Source organism: Grampus griseus, assembly GCF_964374135.1.
Source record: "Grampus griseus genome assembly, chromosome: 20".
In the NCBI taxonomy this organism is placed as follows: Eukaryota; Metazoa; Chordata; class Mammalia; order Artiodactyla; family Delphinidae; genus Grampus; species Grampus griseus.
The window spans coordinates 46,744,732-46,763,681 of NC_139014.1; the positions used below are offsets into that span (position 1 = coordinate 46,744,732).

At 47.9% G+C, this 18,950-nt stretch overlaps 1 protein-coding gene and 1 pseudogene across 5 annotated transcripts; one reads left to right on the top strand and one right to left on the bottom strand.

Moving 5' to 3' along the window:
- Window positions 1-79: 79 nt before the first annotated feature.
- Window positions 80-3,993, bottom strand: LOC309838398 (cytochrome c oxidase assembly factor 8-like; annotated as a pseudogene). Its single transcript has 6 exons — window positions 3,976-3,993; window positions 3,294-3,348; window positions 2,446-2,498; window positions 717-914; window positions 495-590; window positions 80-271 (listed from the first exon to the last, which is right to left on the bottom strand). The product of its transcript is annotated as a cytochrome c oxidase assembly factor 8-like (transcript).
- On the top strand, window positions 3,915-7,537 carry LOC309838323 (asialoglycoprotein receptor 1). 4 transcript variants are annotated; one of them, XM_082679398.1, is made up of 9 exons: window positions 3,915-4,128; window positions 4,345-4,469; window positions 5,764-5,880; window positions 6,008-6,103; window positions 6,175-6,246; window positions 6,433-6,519; window positions 6,622-6,773; window positions 6,849-6,955; window positions 7,103-7,531. In XM_082679398.1, exons 2-9 carry the CDS (start codon window positions 4,403-4,405, stop codon window positions 7,263-7,265), a joined length of 861 nt encoding a protein of 286 aa, XP_082535524.1. In that variant the 5' UTR covers window positions 3,915-4,128; window positions 4,345-4,402; the 3' UTR covers window positions 7,266-7,531. The 4 variants fall into 4 exon arrangements, with proteins under 4 accessions (XP_082535524.1, XP_082535523.1, XP_082535522.1 ...); XM_082679397.1 differs by having other exon boundaries at window positions 3,915-4,124; window positions 4,386-4,469; window positions 7,103-7,530; XM_082679396.1 differs by having other exon boundaries at window positions 3,920-4,128; window positions 4,386-4,469; window positions 7,103-7,521.
- The last annotated feature ends 11,413 nt before the right edge of the window (window positions 7,538-18,950 follow it).

Genomic DNA, 18,950 nt, shown 5'->3' on the forward strand with positions numbered 1-18,950 from the left:
TCACAGGTTTTAGAGCCCTTGTAAAATGAGCTCCTATAAGCAGCTGCTTCTCGTGGAAACTCAGACACCGGTGGGTGGTTCAGGGTGGGCGGGTCAGGGTGGGCTCCTCATTGCTGGTCTTCTTTTATTTCAGTCTAAGCTTGTTCCAAATCCTCTCCAGGGCCACTTTTCCCATGAAGAAGGTGATGGCAAAATTACGCTTGTACCAGTCCCTGTTACAATACATGTGCTTCCGAAAATGTTTACTTAAAAATTCCTTGTAAAAGTCAGCCATTTCGGGCTTCCCTGGTGGCGCAGTGGTTGGGAGTCCGCCTGCCGGTGCGGGGGACACGGGTTCGTGTCCCGGTCCAGGAGGATCCCACATACCGCGGAGCGGCTGGGCCCGTGAGTCATGGCCGCTGAGCCCGCGCGTCCGGAGCCTGTGCTCCGCAACGGGAGAGGCCACAGCAGTGAGAGGCCCGCGTACCGCAAAAAAAAAAAAAAAAAAAGTCAGCCATTTCTTCTGCATTCAATGTTGCTTTTTGACCTGATTCAGCTCTCAGTTCCAGGCCTTTGGCTTTTAGTCTTGAGTCAATAAATTCTTCTTTTTCCTAAAAGAAGACAGCTATCAGAACTCCCTTTCTTCGTCTTTTTGTTTTTCCTTGGCTAGGACACAGCTCTCAGTGTTCTGGAGAAGTCTGGATGTGGATTTCCTGAGAAGTGGCCCATCTCAAAGCCTTTAGAAAAGTCAAATTCTGGTTTGCCCAGAACTGTTGGTTCCGTTCTTGTGTTTCTTGTCTTAATTCTCTTAACTTTTGTTCCAATGGTGATTCATTTTCAGGGATGTAAAAGTGAACAGGTTGAAGGTTGGAATATTTATCTGGGGGTCCTATCCAATCATGGCAAGATTTTCTTGGAGGGCAGAATCTTGAGACCTGCTAGTGTTGGAGGGTTTCCTGCAGAGGGGGGATGGCCGTGGCTCACCGTGGGGACAAGGACACTGGCAGCAGAAGTTCTGGGAAGCATTCCTTGCCGCCTCTTGCCACCTTCTTAATGGATGATCTTGTGATACCCCTGGGGCACATGCTCCCCCAGTTTGGAGACCTCTGTGCTTCTGAATGACATTCAAGATGCCTCACCCTGAGACTGAAGGCCCTCCTCAGGGTGGCCCAAGCTACAACTCTGGACATTTCTCCCACTCTTTCCAGGGTCACTTGCTTATTACAGCTGATAAAAATCCTTCCTGTTCTTTCAGGCCAGCGTCACAGACCTCCCCTAGGGAGTCTGGTGGTGGGATTCCCAGGTTTGGAGCCTGGCCTCTCTGAATTGCTCTCTGCACGTGCTCCATATCCCAAGGTGAAGTGTACTCAGAGGGGACAGCGTCGCTTTGCATGAAGAGGCAGAGTTCTAAAAGTGGCCCCCAAGATTCCATACTGTCCTCCCCAGCACCTGCGGACATGCTGAGATATCTCTCTCACAATTGTTATGTTATGGGGAGTGACCCTTACCTATGGCCATACACACTGTACAGGGGGCTGGCTTGTCAACCCGGTGTGTCGTGTTGTTTGTCTGGCTTTCTTCATAGCGTCTCATCACTTCTGACTCCTGTTCTTAAGTTGTCGTGTATGTCATGTACACAGCTGACCTTAGGACAGGAAGATTCTCCAGGTGGGTCTAATCGAATCCCAGGAGCCCCTTTGAAAGCACAGGGGGAGTCAGAGAGATCTGCACCTTGAGGAAGATTCCAGGCACTGTTGCTGACTTTGCAGATGGAGGGGCCATGCGATGAGGAAGGCAGGTGGCCTCGAGGAACAGAGGGTGGCCCCCAGACGACAGCCAGCAAGGAGATGGGGACCTCAATCCTACGGCTGCAAGGAACTGGGTTCTGTCATCAACCTGAAGGAGCTTGGGAGCAGATTCTTCTCCTTTGCCTCCAAAAATGAATACAGTCCTGCCAGCACCTTAATCTCAGCTTTGTCAGACCCTGAGCAGAGAAGCCAGCTTGGACTTCTGCCCTACGGAGCTATGAGCTAATAAATCGGTGTCATTTCAAGCCACTAGGTTTGGGTTGCATTGTTACTCTGCAATAGAAAATGAATACGCGAGGCTGTGTCCCTGAAGACCTTGCATAATTCAAGGTATACATTCTTTTTTGTTTTTTGGCCTCGCTGCGCAGCTTGTGGGTTCCCTGACCAGGGATCGAACCCAGGACCCCTGCTGTGGAAGTGCGGAGTCCTAACCACTGGACCGCCAGGGAAATCCCAAGGTATATATTCTTAAAGGGATAAATGGAAAGAGTTCTCAGGGTGCATATATCTACCGCCATGTGTTGTTTTGTTTTTAGCTACTTTTTAGTTTCTCAGGATTATCTCTGGTATCGTACAGGTGGCTTGTAAGTCAGCCACCCGGTGTATCGTGGTGTTTGTCTGGCTTTCTTCACAGTGCTTTATCACCTCTGACTCTCACCCTAAACTTGTTGGCTTTGGCGTATTTTTCGGCACTGGTCCAAGTACTGCTGCCTAAGCAATGGGATTGGGAATATGGTTATAGGGTAGAACCAGCTTGCAGGAACATCTTATTCCTGTATAAGATGCAAACAGAAGAATGCACAGATCTTAAGTGTACAGCTTTCAGCAGTTTTACAAACTGAACACAGCCTTGCCACTGGCATCCAGTTCAAGAAGTAGAGCATTTCCATCGCCCAGAAGCTCCCTTCCAATCACCACTCCTGTAAGGGTGACCGTTATTCTGACCGAAACATCGTAGGTTTGTTTGCCTGAATAAACCGGATCGTAAGCGATAATATCAGAGAAGGCCAAATTAACAGCCCAACAGTCACCAAAATTACTGGCCACAGTCCCAGTGCATGCAAACAACGTGGGGCTTTTCAAGACACAGATGAAGGAGATGTAGCCAGGGCTTCTTATTTTATGCAAGGGACGTGTTCCTGAATATCTCATGTAATGTAAACTCTCCTAACTCAGGTCTAGTTTTCTCACTGAAATAACTGTAACCTAGGATTCCCGTGACTTCACATTTGGTCCTAAAGTGAGACTTATTAACGTCTTTAACATTGCCCAATTTCTAATTTAGCATAATTCCAATCCAGACACTCCTCTGAACACAACACTCCCTGAACTCTCCCTGGGGCTGTGAGGGACCACTTTTAGCATTTCTGTGACCCCGGGGCCCAGCTATGGTGACGGGACGGGACCCTGGTTCTGGGGGCAGCACACAGGTCCTGGAGTCCGGCTGCCCACATCCCAGCCCTCCCTCTGCTGTTCCTTGCAGTGTGACTCTGGGTAAGGTCTTACCATTCAGGGTCTCGGTTTTCTCATCTGCGAATCGAATAGGGATGTGCTCGGGGGGCTAATGAGAGGAGGTAATGAAGGAAAGGCACACAGGAATTACTGGAGGTTTTTTGGCACCAATCCCGGCTGAGTGGGAAAAGCCTGTCCTCCTGCCTCTCCCCGCACCGCCCCCTACGCAGCTGGGAGGACTTTACTCCCCCCAGAGAGCAAAGCCATTCAGCCGCAGGCTGGGGAGTCCGGCGGCTGAGCCCCAGTGAAGCCGGGCCCAGGCTCAGATGCCAGGGTCACAGGCCTGGATTGGGCAAGAGCAGAGATCGGCCCCTCTGATCCCGGTCAGGGATATTTGGAGACACCACCAATTCTGGGAAATTCAGAGGCAGGAAGTGAAAGGGGGGAGGGGCAGAGGGGAAACGGCAAACTGCGCCCTGGCCCCTCCTGGCCTGGCCCCCTCCCAAACGGTGCCATGAGTGAGGTGACTGCATACAAGGAATGGGGACAGACCGGGGAGACTCCCCACCCCTGGGAAGAAAAGAAGAGGCAACCCATCCCCCGCTCCCAGCCCCACACCCCAGAGTTCCAAATCCAGTTCTACCTCTGTTTACGTCCAAAGTCCCAGGCACTGGAGATGCCAGGTTTGGTGTGTTTGGACACATAGACACGCAGACGCACAGACAGGCAGACGCACAGGGCTCAGGGCCCTCATATGGACCCTGCCCCCTCCTCTCCCACCACCCAGGGCTGTCTGCGCACCCTAATCCTCCAGGCTTCAGCCCGTCTCTTAGCCTGGGATCTGTGCAGCATCGAGGGACCCAGGAGTCAACCTTGAGACCTTCAGCAAGTAAAAGGGGAAGAACGGCTGTGGGGGGTGACTAACTGGGGGGTGGGGTGAGGGAGGGGATGGAGGGGCCCCATGTCAGGAGGGCTGGGGATGGAGTGGGAAAACTGTAGAAGATAGAGTTTGGATGTCAGGCCTGGGAGGGAGTGGGAGCAAGAAGAAAGGGCTCCTGCTGATCGCCTAGAAAGGGACTGGACCACACACCCCAACTCTGTTCAGCCGTAGCCTCAGCCCTAACCCCAGCCCTGACCTGGTCCCAGGTCCAGCCAGCCCTACCATGACAAAGGAGTATCAAGATCTTCAGCATCTGGACAACGAGGAGAATGACCACCAGCACAGAAAAAGTGAGGGGAGGCCTCCCCCCATTTCTGAAAGGCGAGCATTAGGTGGCTCTCGCTCTCTCCACTCAGCTCCTGCTTCTTTCTGTAACCCCGACTCTCCCTGGTCTGCCCCACTCACAGGGACACAGCGTCTGAGCCGCCCCTCTTAGGGGAGGTGCAGGGTGTAGGGCTGGATTTCCCTTCTTGGTGACGGCTGCCCCCAGGCTTCTGCATGACCCTCCTGTCCCTCACCTTGTCACCGACTTCTCAGGACCCTGGGGACGGGGGCGCCCAGGGCCGTGGGACTAACTGGAAGAAGTTAGGCCTCCTTCTTCTTTCCTCTTTCAACACCCTGTGAGCCTTGGCCAACTGTGTGAGTGTGTGTGAGTGCATGGGTGTCAGGGATCAGTTTGGTCAAGGGGAAGATTTCTGGGACGGCTCTGGGGGATCTCTGATTGGGGGAGGATGAGGCTCTCTTACATCAAAAAGCAAGCCCCGGGCTTCCCTGGTGGCGCAGTGGTTGAGAGTCCGCCTGCCGATGCAGGGGACGCGGGTTCGTGCCCCGGTCCGGGAGGATCCCACGTACCGCGGAGCGGCTAGGCCCGTGAGCCATAGCCGCTGAGCCTGCGCGTCCGGAGCCTGTGCTCCGCAACGGGAGAGGCCACAACAGTGAGAGGCCCGCGTACAGAAAACAAACAAACAAACAAAAAAAGCAAGCCCCCTTTCTTTCTCCTGCAAGCAGGGATGTTGCTTCGGCTGAGCCAGGATGAAGTTCTTGGTGGATGGGAGTGGGCAGCGACTTTCGATGGGGGAAGGGACTGCCGGCAAAAATGGAGGGGAAGCCCCCATATTCCAGCTCACTGGGACAGGGCTCCCGGGTGGGAGCAACTTGAGGGACCTGAAGTCTGGCTACTCCGCCTCTTTCCCTGTGCGCAGCCAAAGAGGAGTGGGATTCGAAGGGTGACCAAGAAATCCACTGCTCTTGCCCCACCTGCAAGGCGCCACCCCCACCCCCCCCACCGCCCCCAGTCTCCTCCAGCTCGCAAACTCCGTCCATCCTCCAGGCTGAGTTCTGAGGCTGCAGTGACTCAGCCAGGCCAGCAGGTGTCAGCAAAGGCCCAGGGCCTGGGTAGGGCTCCGGCGGGTCAAAGCTTCGCGCCCCTCCCCACCTCCGGTTGCCTCTGGCTTTTCCGGGCCGCCCACCGCCCAAACTTCTTCATGTATAACGTTCCTCCTAGTCGGCTAGAGGAGGCTCAGACTGCCCTCCTTCTAGGACCCCAGAGCTGCCCCAGGCTCCTGATGCCCTCTCCACTTGCAGGGCCGCCTCCTCCCCACTCACTCTTTCGGCGTCTCTGCTCCGGACCCAGCCTCATCCTGATCTCCATCGGCCTTAGCCTCCTGCTGCTGGTGGTCGTCTGTGTGATCGGATCCCAGAGTGGGTTCCCTGGGGGTGGGCTGGGAAGGGAGCAATGTTGAGGGTGGGTGGGTAGGGGACGTGCTGGCTGCTGTGATGGTTGACACAACCTCCTAATTTTGTCCTATCCACACCCTCTTCTGCCCAGACTCCAAGCTGCAGGAGGAGCTGCGGGCCCTGAGAGAAACGTTCAGCAACCTCACAGTGAGCACGGAGGCCAAGGTCAAGGCCCTGAGCGTCCAGGGTGAGGAGGGCTGGGGCTGGGGGGGCTGGGAACGTAGGGACATTGGGACACTGAGCAAGTCTCTCCTCTAGGAGGAAATGTGGGCAGAAAGATGAAGTCCCTGGAGTCCCAACTGGAGAAACAGCAGCAGGACCTGAGTGAAGGTCAGCGAGGGAGCGTGCGTGCGCGCGCTTCCGCATGCAGGATACAGGGGTCTCTCAGGCCAAACCAAGGGGCCTTACGGCAGGAGCATCTGTGATCCATCTTCACGCCCCAGCACGCAGACGACAGAGCCTTCCCAGTCCCCTCCCCCACTCATTCCCCTCCCCCTCTGCCCTCCGTCTCCCCAGATCACTCCAGCTTGCTGCTCCACGTGAAGCAGTTTGTGTCTGACCTGCGAAGCCTGAGCTGTCAGATGGCCGTCCTCCAGGGCAACGGTGAGGGGGTGGGTGCTGCCCAGCCCCGCTTTCCTGCCCACTTCCCCTCAGCCCCTCACCCTCCCTCTGCCTGCCCCCGCCCCCACCCCCCACCCCGCCCAGGCTCTGAAAGGACCTGCTGCCCGGTGAACTGGGTGGACTTTGAAGGCAAATGCTACTGGTTCTCTCGCTCGGGGAAGCCCTGGCCCGAGGCTGAGAAGTACTGCCAGCTGGAGGACGCCCACCTGGTGGTGGTGGGCTCCTGGGAGGAGCAGGTGAGGGCCAGGCGGGGCACGGCTGGGAGGCTGGCAGGTCTAAGGAGAGATCACCAGCCCCTCCTCTCTCTCCAGAAATTTATCCAGCACCACATGGGCCCTGTGAACACCTGGATGGGCCTCACTGACCAAAACGGGCCCTGGAAATGGGTGGACGGGACAGACTATGAGTCGGGCTTCAAGTGAGTGTGTGCGCCCCACAGCTCTGCCCTCCGCCTGTGCCCCAGCCTGGCCTGCGTCCCAGCCTGGCGGGTCCCAGGGCGCCAGGGGCTGCTCGGCTTGTCTGAAGGTCTGGGCCCCTCGGGCCTGCATCCATCTGGTCTTTTTAGGAACTGGAGACCAGAGCAGCCGGACGACTGGTATGGGCACGGGCTCGGAGGAGGTGAGGACTGTGCCCACTTCACGGACGACGGCCGCTGGAACGATGACGTCTGTCAGAGGCCCTACCGGTGGGTCTGCGAGACACAGCGGGACAGGGACAGCGAAAACTAGCAGCCTCCTCTCCCCCTAATTTATTTCCTCAATGCCTTTACCTGCCATAGGGCTCCTGGTTTGGGGACCCTCCTATCTGGGGGCTTCTGGATTTTCATCTAAGATTTAGAGGGAAGGGTAGTGTCTGAGGAATGTAGACTGATGTTTGGAGGGGCGAAGAGATTGAAACCCATGCCACTTTCTGTGGTTTGCAGGTTATTATTGTCAACTTGTTTTTTAGAGTAAAAAGAAGAGAACTATATGAAATATTCTGAGTTGTCTTGTTGTTGGGGATTAGGAATTGGGATTGGGCTGGTTGGCACTAGATAGCCTTGGGCAGGCAGCGGGTCATCCTGAGAACTGTCTGGGCTTTGGGCCAGGTGGCCTGGATTTGTTATTTACAGGTATGTGAGTTAGGGCAAGTTATTCTGCTCCCTGAGTCTCAGCTGTAAAGCGGCATTCGTTACTGATGTTACTGAACTCAGTTTGGGCTGCTCGTCTCTCAAGGATCCAATCCTGAGAGACAAGTGCTGGGTAAAAGGAAATATAGCTTTACTGAGGAAGCTGGCAGTCCTGGGGAGGAGGTGGACTCATGTGTCAAAGAACCAACTTCCCCTTGCTGATCAGGGCGCACGGGCTTTTAAAGGGGAGTTTCATGGGTACATAGGCAGGGCAGGGGGCTACATGCAGAACAGCACGGTTAGCTCTGATAATCGCCTTGAAATTGGTCATGCGGAGGTCTGATCAGCATCATCTTGATTGTTTCAAGTATAGTTAGTCTTCAGTTCCAGGGTCGGTTTGGTCCCATTTCCTTGAGGCCAGTCCTCGAATCGTACAAGGTGGAGCAGCTTGTGTCATGACTACAGTCTGGTCACTGTGCAGTTAACTTTTTCCATTTGGTGGTGGTTTTAGTATCTGCAAAACAACTCAGGAGTGTGCCTCAGACACTATTGTCTATGTCCTTCAGGGAGGAACTAAAGATTCTGTGCTTCTATTGTCCTAATCATTAACTTCTTAAGCTTGTTTTTTTGTGACTCAGGGGAGGCTTGGGAGAGTACAGCATTTTATTATTATTTTTTTTTATAAACAAGAGACAGGGGACATGGAGGGGCTTTTGTACCTGGGAGGTCCCCGCAGGGTCCTGCTTGGTTTCACTGGGATCATCCTACCTCCAGCCATGCCCCCAGGAACAGAACCACCCCAGTGTGAACAGAAGCAGCACCCACAGTTAGGGAACAAATACAACAAATGCAAAGGTGAACCCACAACCCAGAATCACCAACATGGGAGGAAAACCAATACCATGGAAGAGAAAACCACAGCAAATAGAATCCACAACCCAGATGGGAGTTAACAGGACAAACAGATGAAGACTTTATGGACGCTTATGAGTTTATCAACCAAAATGGACAAATTAACCCACAGATGAGACCTCCACTAATTCTAAAAAGGATCAGTGCTCTGACCACAATGAAATCAAGTTAGAAATAAACACAAAAGTATAGCTAAAAAAGATCTGTCAACATATACATGACTCACCATCTTTCTAGATAACTTGAGTTTAAAAAAAATAAAAATGAAACAGTCAAGTGGTTTAGAAGTGAGCAAGGAGGACACTGCAGACTGAGATTGTGCGACGGTATAAAGCAATTCCCCAGAGGAAACGTATATAGCCTTAAGCACATTTATTAAAAAAAATAGGAAAGGCTGAATGGAAATAAGCTTATTTTTAACTTAAGACACTTGAAAAAAGCAAAACTTAACGCACTAGAAAATAAAAATGTAGATATCATCAGTAAAAACAAAATCTGATTCTTGGAAAAGGTAAATAACAAATATGAAGGAGAATAAAGGAAATACAGGTACATGATTTTAGAAAGGAAAAAGGTTACAGAAGAACAGATATGGAGGGTATAATTACGTAACACTCTCTGATTTGAAACAGCAGAGTACAGACAGTTTCTCCTACCATTGTTGTAATTTTTAGGTTAATCCCTTAGAAACAGAGCTTTTAACTTCCAAATTTATAAAGGGGAAAAAATGAAGAAAAAACAATCTAAAGGGTGGCAGGAAAGGAGAGAAAAACAGAACAGGTAGATAAGAAAAATCAAAATAAAGAGTTATGAATCCAAATATGTTGATGATTATATTAAATACAAAAGACTAAATAATCTGTCATCTATCTATCTATCTACCTCTTTATTTATTTATTTTGGCTGCACTGTGCGGCTTGCGGGAATCTTAGTTCCCTGACCAGGGATTGAACCTCGGGTCACTACAGTGAAAGCACCAAGTCCTAACCACTGGACTGCCAGGGAATTCCCTAAATTATGTTTTTAAAAGACATGAACTTACAGACAGAATGAAAGGTAAAGTCCAACCACATGCCCAAGAGACACATCTAAAGAGAGAGGTTGAAAGCGAAAGTATGAGAAAGATATGTTAGGAAAATTCTAACCAAATAATTGTCTTATTTTTAAAAATTAATTTATTTGGTTGTGCCAGGTCTTAGTTGTGGCATGCATGTGGGATCTAGTTCCTTGACCAGGGATCGAACCCAGGACCCCTACATTGGGAGCGTGGAGTCTTAACCACCGGACCACCAAAGAAGTCCCCAGATAATTTTCTTATAAAGTACACTTTATAACAAAAATTATTATTCGAGATAAAGTGGGTCGTTTCCTAATGATAAAAGGTTTAGTTCAACAGGAAGATACACCAATGTTAACTATATGTGCACAGAATAACATGGCCACAAAATACATGAAATAAAAAATCTGGAAGTACAGAAAGACAAATCTATATTCATAGTAGGAGATTGGAATGCACCTCTGTTGGTAATTGATGTATCAAGCAGACTGAAAAATCACTAAGTATACAGATGTTTTGAATGCCAGGTTGAAGTATAATGATCCAATGGACACATTTAGTATAGTGCACTCACCAGCTACAGAATACTCATTCTTTTCAAGTATACTGGTACATTTTTTAAAAAATTGAGCAAATACTGGGCCATAAGGCAGGTTTTTTTAAAAAATAAATTTATTTATTTTATTTTTATTTTTGGCTGTGTTGGGTCCTCGTTGCTGCACGCGGGCTTTCTCTAGTTGCAGTCAGCGGGGGCTACTCTTCATTGCGGTGCGTGGGCTTCTGATTGCGGTGGCTTCTCTTGTTGTGGAGCGCGGGCTCTAGGCTTGTGGGCTTCAATAGTTGTGGCACGCAGGCTCAGTAGTTGTGGCTCGCAGGCTCTAGAGCACGGGCTCAGTAGTTGTGGCGCATGGGCTTAGTTGCTTCGCGGCATGTGGGATCTTCCTGGACCAGGGCTCGAACCCATGTCCCCTGCCTTGGCAGGCGGATTCTTAACCACTGCGCCACCAGGGAAGCCCCCATAAGGCAAGTTTTAACAAATTTCAAATAGAGTATTTTCGCTATAATGACCAAAAAATGTAAGATTCCTATATAAAAAATTAGCCCAATTAAATGGTGTATTAAGAGAGATAACATGTTCAAGTAACATCTATGCCTTGAGTAAGAACTCAAAGATGCTTTAACAACAGAAAAATCTATTCATAAGATAGACACAGGGAGTACAGAAGACTACATTAATGGAGCACAAAAGAAAAGATTACATGATGCAGAAAAAGCACTTGGCAAAAGCTCCACACCTATTTATGATAAAATCTTTTAGGACCTTGGCTGCTTCTGTATTGTTGCTCTACTGTTCTCAGCATATGAATTCTATCACCTGTTCCAAGATGACTGCCCCACTCCAGCTGTGACACATTCTAGGCAGGAGGAAGGTGAGAAGAGAAAGAGAGAAAAGTATATCTATGAAGGGAAGAGATAAAACAATATGATCGTTCACATGGAAAATCAACATCAATAAACAATTAGACCTAATAAGAGGATTTAGGAGGTGTATCTGTTACCTATCATCACAGTGACATATAAAGAATATACAAGAACAAAATTAAAATCCTTGCCAAATTCATATAGGAATTCAATGTGATAAAAATACAAGTTTCAGCTGGATTTTTAAAAGCAACTCAACAATCTTTAAAAAACGATAAAAGTCAATTTGGGAAAAAAAGGGTAAAAATTGAAAGAAAGGGAAACCAGATTTACCAGGCATTAGAATATATTGCAAAGCCATATTCATAAAGACAGTATGGTAATTTTACAGAACAGACAAATAGACCAATGGTATGGAACAGGGGGCTTGGAGACAGAACTATGCATAAATGGGAACTTAATATATAATAAGGGAGGCATCTCAAGTTGATGGAGGAAAGACATTATTGGGAAAAGTGGCTCTCCATATTAAGAAAAAAAAATTGATACCCAACAACACATGCAAAGGTGGAAGCTGTATAGATTCAAGACTTAATATAAAAGTTAAAATTACAAAAATAATGGGAAAAAAGGAAGGAAAATCTTTTACCTATGAGTACAGAAGGGCTTCAAAAATAAGAACCCCAAAGCACATACCATAACACACACACACACACACAAAATCAGTGAAATTGACAGTGTGCAAATTAAAAATTTCAGCTCAGTGACAATGTATCAGTTAGGCTCCCAGCAAGAAACAGATGGCATATATGAAATGGGTAATTGGAAGGTGTTTTAATAAAGAGATGATTTACAAAATCCTGTAAGCAGGATTAAGGAAGCCGCGAGAAATAGGGCAGGGACCCAGGTATCCCAACAGTGGCGAGCTGGTGGCACCTTCAGGAGCCCAGAGAAAGAGAAAGCTGAATGGAGAGGGCCTCTGGGAGCCGTGACTTTTTCAGTCTGTGACTTGTGGTTGCAGAAGGCAGTTAGCCCACAGCTACCCAGCAGGGAGGGAGCTGGGGAGTCAGTATCTTCATTTCCCTCCTCTTCCTCCCTCTGATCTCCTTCCAGGGCTTGAAGCCAGATGGCAAGGGAACACTTTGATGCAGCCATACAGCTCAGCCTCTGAGGCCACAGAATGACATGGAGAAGGGTAGACAGTGGATGTGGAGGGACAAACAGAAGACATTCAGCACCAAAGGAGCCCAGAGATGAAGAAATAGATAGGAAATCTACTAGGGAAGTAGCCAAGGATATAAACAGCAGTTCACAGAAGAGGAACCCCAGGGGTCCAATGTGCATATGAAGACATGCTTATAATCACTAGTAGGGAGAGAAATGCAACTTAAAACAAACATCAGTGAACCATCCCTTTACACCCATTCAGTTGACAAAAATGAGAGCGGAAAAGTCAAGTGCTGGCAAGGATGTGGGGGAAATGGGAAACTTATATGCACGCTGATGGGAGCATAAATTGGAATAGCCATTCCGCAAGGTATTTCGTGGAATTAAAAGTGCGTGTATACCACAATTCCTGCAGTCCTACTTCTGGGTATACATACCAGAGAAATTCTCTCACTGGGACACTGTGGAGATGTTCACGGCAGTGCTGTTTGGGTAGCAGGAACTAGAGGCGACCTAGGTGCCCGCTGTTAGTATAATGTGGTGCTTGTGCCTGAAGGGCTATGGTCCAGCATTTAGGGACAGCAATTATGGCGCAGCCACTATGGAAAAGAGCATGGAGGGTCCTCAAAAAATTAGAACTAGAGCTACCATATGATCCAGCAATCCCACTTTTGGGTATATAACCAAAGGAAATGAAATCAGTATCTTGAAGAGATACCTGCACCCTCATGTTCCTTGCAACATTATTTATAATAGCCAAGATTGGAAACTTGGAAACACTTGGAAACAATCCAAGTGTCTGTTGATGGATGAATGGATGAAGAAAATTATATATATATATATACACACACACACACACACACACACACACACACACACACACACACACTGGAATATTATTTAGCCCTTAAAGAAGGAAATCCTCATCCTGCCATTTGTGACAACATGGATGAACCATGAGGACATTGTTTATGCTAAGTGAAATAAGCCAGTCCCAGAAAGACAAAACCTGTATGATCTCACTTATATGTGGAATCTAAAAAAGTCAAACTCATAGAACCAGAGAGTAGAATAGTGGTTGCCAGGGGCTGGGGGTGGAGGTGGCAGAAATGCTGAGATGTTGGTCAAGGGATACAAAGTTTCAGTCATAAGATGAATAAGTTCTGGGGATCTAATGTACAGCGTGGTGACTATAGTTAGCAATAACATATTGTATACTTGAAATTTGCTAAGAGAGTAAATCTTAATTGTTCTCACACCAAAAAATTGGTAACCATGTGAGGTGATGGATATGTTAATTTACTTGATCATGGGAACCATTTTACAATGTATATGATTAAATCACCATGTTGTATACCTTAAAAAAATCACATTGTACAATCTAAAAACATACAATTTTTATTTGTCAATCGTACGTCAACAAAGCTGGGAAAAAAAGTTTAAAGCATATTGCACAGAAAAAAACCCCAGTGACTACATGTCCATACAATAATAAGAGACACCTAAAATCAGCATTGAATGAAAAAACTAAAAAATAGAATACTGCCTGGAACTCAAGAACACTGATAAAAATCAATAGCCTAGGGCTTCCCTGGTGGCGCAGTGGTTGAGAGTCCGCCTGCCGATGCAGGGGACACGGGTTCCTGCCCCGGTCTGGGAAGATCCCACATGCCGCGGAGCGGCTGGGCCCGTGAGCCGTGGCCGCTGAGCCTGTGCATCCGGAGCCTGTGCTCCGCAACGGGAGAGGCCACAACAGTGAGAGGCCCACGTACCGCAAAAAAAAAAAAGAAAAAAAAAAAAAAATCAATAGCCTACACACACAGTAGCACTACGTACATTTCAAGGATCCATACATTTTCAAGGACACGTCTACCCCATTCAAGCGGTTGCTTTAAGGAAGGGAGGAGACTAGGACGTGAGCAGGGTGAAAGGGGGCATCACTGAGAGGACCTTGAATAGACTGAAGCTGAGAACTGTGAGTGAGAGAAGCTCACACCTTATCTTTGGTACAGAAGGAAAAACGTTCATGCACATCTCAACCTCCACTCTGCTGGGATTCTTAATGGGGAGAGATGAGAAATAGGACCCAGAAAAGGAGGTGAATCATCGCCTGGACTACTTCTGGAGGTCGATCCAGAGCGAGAAATAAGAATAAAATGATTAGCAAGGAGAAGGTCAATTTAAAAACATTGCAGACATTATGTAGCTCCCATTTTGCTGCCATAGGGACTACACAGCATCACCTGAGAACGACTTTTCTCAGAGAACCTTGAACTTGAATCTAATTAAGCTTCTAGCGCTAACTACTAGTTTACAGGAAATTTAGTGGGGAGGGGAGCACGCACACAGGTGTGCATTCTGTCAAATCCAAAAGGGGGAAGATTTTACAGAGCCAATTTCCAGTTTCTTCAACAAATAAATGACAAGGGGAAAAAAAAGAGGGAGGGGGGATTGTTATAGATTAAAAGAGCCTTAAGAGGCATATCCTGTATGTGCAACATGGGGACGTTGGCTCCTGATTTGAACAGACCAATTGTAAAAAGACATTATGTGAATATCAGGTAATTCTGAATATTACCTGGATAAGGCATTATTGTCAGTTATTTTTGGTATATAGTATGTATTATGGTTAAGTTAAAAACAGAAGATTCTGTATTTTAGAGATGCATGCTGAAATATTTACAGGTGAAATTACATGTCTGGGATGTGCTCTGAAATAATTCAGCAGGGCCAGGGGGACAGGTTGTGATGGGTGGAGAAGAAACAAAACCGGTCATATGTTGATCATTGTTGAAGCGAGTGATGGTACATGGGTGTTCATCATACTATTCTCTCAGCTTTTGTACATATTTTATTCACCTCAGCTGAATTAGAAAATGCAGGTCTGCAGATATGAATTAATGAAAATATGGGCCATAATAGATTTTTTACAAGTGCAATATGGGGGAAAAGATGTTTTGCTTCTCCAGAAAAGATGGGCAGATTTGACTTCACTAAAATTAGAAACAAGCAATAGACTTGGATGAAATATTTGCAACATTTATAACAAGCAATTAATATCCAGAGTATAAAGAACTCCTACAATAACAAGAAAAAGAAGCAACCCAACAGAGAAGCAGGATATTGTAGTAAACATTTGTCATCTGTTTTAGGGAATCCCCCATTATGTGCATACTTGAGGCCATAAGTAGCCCAAGGGGGACAATATTCTCCCTCTCGGCTCCCTGGTGTACCTGGGGTGGGCTTGTACTTTAGACTTTGCCCACTGGACCCTCTCTCCCAGGATGTTTTTTTGTTTTAAATTTAATTAATTTATTTATTTGGTTGCGCCGGCTCTTAGTTGCATCACGTGGGCTCCTTAGTTGTGGCTCGTGAGCTCCTTAGTTGTGGCATATGAAGTCTTAGTTGCGGCATGCATGTGGGATCTAGTTCCCTGACCAGGGATCGAACCCGGGCCCCCTGCACTGGGAGCACGACGTCTTAACCACTGTGCCACCAGGGAAGTCCCGCAGAATGTTGAGCCAGGAATGTATGATGCAAATTTGTGGGGATAGTTGGAAGTGGGAGTTCATGCTTCAGGTCTTTAGGAAATTAAGTAAAAGAATCCAGGCTGCAAAATAATATATACAATATAATCCCATCTATGTAGTATCCTCCCCAATAAAAAGCCCTGCCATTGCTCTATATTTCCTTAAATCACTCCAGTGATTGTCGCTTTTCTCCTGTATTTTCATCCTCTCCCCCTCCATGGATTCTCTCCATGTTCAAAGACTTCCCCATCAAAAATTCCCCACCTGACCTCCTGGTCCCTCTCCAGCCATTGTCTTACCTTCCTCTTTATTGCCTCAAGCTAACCTTGCTTTGGGGAATAAAGAGAGGGGCTGTGGCCTGGATTTGGGGGAGGCAGACCAGGGAGGGTTCCAGGGTTGTGGAGTTACAGGCTTGTCAGAGGTATTAAAGAGACTGGTAAGGCACCAAAGGCTAGAAAACTTAGGAATATTTGGGTTACAGATTGACGTGTGTGTTTGTGTGTGTGTGTATCTGTGTGTAGGTATTTATGTTTGTGTCTGTGTGTCTCTCTGTGTATGTATGTTTGTGTATATGTTTATGTATGTGTATATGTTTGTGTCTGTGTGCATGTGTATGTATGTTTGTGTGTATATGTGTCTCTGCATGTATGTATGTGTGCATGTCTGTTTATGTTTGTCTGTGTGTGTGTGTGTGTGTGTGTGTGTGTGCGCGCGCGCACATGTGCATGCTGGGAAGGAGAGTCAGAGGAGAGGAAACCATGTCCAAGTTAGCCTTTCCTGCCCCTCGTTGTGTCCCCTGAGAGGACTATCCCTCGGGATCACTCTCACCTGAAGAGACACAGGGCAGCCTACTCCCAGCTCTGTTCAATGCTGCGTGAAGGTGCTGTGATGTTTCTTGGCAGCAGGGAAACCAACCAGCTCGAGTGATTCTCCTATAAAACTCCATTGTCTCACATGAGTTAGAATCCCCCAGGAGGCCTGTCTTGGTTTGAGTCTCTTGCAGAAGGGTCTCTCCCTGAGAGAAAGGCTTGAGGGAGGGAGTTTTCTTGGGAACTGGTTCTAGAAAGAAGGAGGGAAGACAGGGGGAGTGGGGCAGGAACCAGAGACCAGTAGGGATGCATCACCGGGGTTGTTGCGTGCTCCAGGAGCTTTGGGCTATGGGACCCCCCAGCATCTCCTGAGCTACCAACCTAAAGGAGGGGTGGCTGGAGCATTGCCCCACAGCTCCTGTTCCCTGTGGGTTCACTCCTCGGCAGGTCTGGGCTGTACTTGGCTGACCAGGCAGCTCCTAGCGGTGCTGGCTCATGCTGGAGGTGGGATGCTGTCAGCAGGAGGACCTGCCCGAGCTCACGTGGCACTACCCCCTCTGCTGTGGCTGAAATAGGAAGCAGTCAGGGGGATGTGATGTAGGGCATCAGAGGTGTCTACCGCAGGCCCTATCCCCAGACTGCAGAAAGAAACAAGAGGATGCTCAATAGCAACCAATACATAAGACCCCTGAGAATGAACTTAGGAAATGTGTAAGATGTGTACGAAAACAGCTGTAAAACTCTAATGGAGATCATAGAAATACTTGAGTGCAGCCAACTTATCCTTGGCTAGGGAGTCTCAACGGGGCAATGGTTTTAATTTCTCCTAGATTAATGTATAAAGGCAAGGTTATTCAAATCAAAATTCCTATGCAATTTTTTTTAGGAATTTGACAACATGAATAAATGTGTGAGAATAACCTGCAGGAGAAAACCCAACAATCAGGGAACTTGTCCTATCAGATATTAAAATAGAAGGTAAGTAATTAAACCACACTTGGCACTGGCATGGGGATGGACAGATGAATCAGTGACACGGAATAGACTCCAGAAACGGATCCGGGGACTTAGTAGGGGCTGTTTTGTTTGTAAGTGACAGAAATCCAGTGGGAACCAGCGTAAGCAAAGAAGGAGTTTATCAGAAGGATTGTGGGGTGTCTCATGGGATCTCGGGGCGGGGGTGCAGCTGGGGCTCATGATTCGAAAGGGGGACTGGAGCTCTATAGAGGACCCAGGAAGTTCTTTCTGTGTATCAGCGGTGCTTTTTTCAGAGCATCTTCCTCATTCTTCTCTCTTATTGCAGGATGGCTTCTCTGCTCTTCAGTTCACATGCTTACAGTACTCCTGGGTTTTATAGCCTACATATTCTCTCTCTCCCTCTCTCCCCCCGCCACCCCGTCTCTTTCTCCCCAAACTCCCAGGGAAGACACTGATTGGCTCTCTTTGGGTCAGCTAACTTTGTGCCAATAAACTGGAGCCAAGGGTAGGGTCATGTCATGGCATCTGCTGTAGTGACCACATGGAAAGGAGGGGGAGGGTTTACAGAAATGTGGTGATTGGGGGATGGAGGCAGGGATGTGCAAGCCAAACAATAGATATCTATTATATCCAAGTGCATATAGGAATTTAATAGATAGCTGTGATGTAATAAGAAATATATATTTGGTATCTGTCCCCAGTTCCTGACACGGAGCTCCTAAATCCCTTGGAATTTCCTTGGTGATAAGAGCATCTTTTTTTCTAATGAGGCTCCTCTTGGTGGAGTCCTTCCTGGATGGCTTCAGGATAGGGGCTGCTCACCAGAAAGACAAAGCCATGATGAAAAACTTGGAACTTTCAGTCCCACCCTCCATCCTCCATGGAGAAGAGAGGGGCTGGAGACTGAGTTGATAACTGATCAATAATAATTGATCATGCCTATGTGGTGAAGCCTTCATAAACCCCCTAAGCTTCAGGGTTTGGAGAGCTTGTAGATTGGGAAACACATTCAAGTATCAGGAGAGTGGGGCCCTCTCAACTCCACAGGGACAGAAGCTCTTGCACTCAGCACCCTCTGGACTTTGCCTTATGAAACCCTTCATCTGCCTGTTCATCTATATCCTTTATCATAGCCTGTATAATAAATCAGCAAATGTGTTTCCCCGAGTTTTGTGAGCCCTCATAGCAGATTATTGAACCTGATGAGGGCTGGTTTACAGCTGGTTGGTCAGAAGAACAGGTGACAACCAGGACTTGTGATGGTATCTGAAGTGGGGACAGTCTTGTAGGACCGAGTGCTTAACCTGTGGGTCTGTGCTAACTCCAGGTAGCTGGTGTCATAATTGAATTGTGGGACACCCCGCTGGCATATGCAGAGTTTGAGAATTGACTGGTGTGTGAAAATCCCCCACATTTGATGTCAGAATTGT

Excerpts from the sequence above, each read along its gene's own strand:
- LOC309838323 (XM_082679395.1), top strand. The coding sequence starts at position 5,664 with ATGTATAACGTTCCTCCTAGTCGGCTAGAGGAGGCTCAGACTGCCCTC. Across the intron at positions 5,881-6,007 it reads CTGTGTGATCGGATCCCAGA|ACTCCAAGCTGCAGGAGGAG; the intron begins GTGGGTTCCCTG and ends TCTTCTGCCCAG. Across the intron at positions 6,247-6,432 it reads GCAGCAGGACCTGAGTGAAG|ATCACTCCAGCTTGCTGCTC; the intron begins GTCAGCGAGGGA and ends CCGTCTCCCCAG.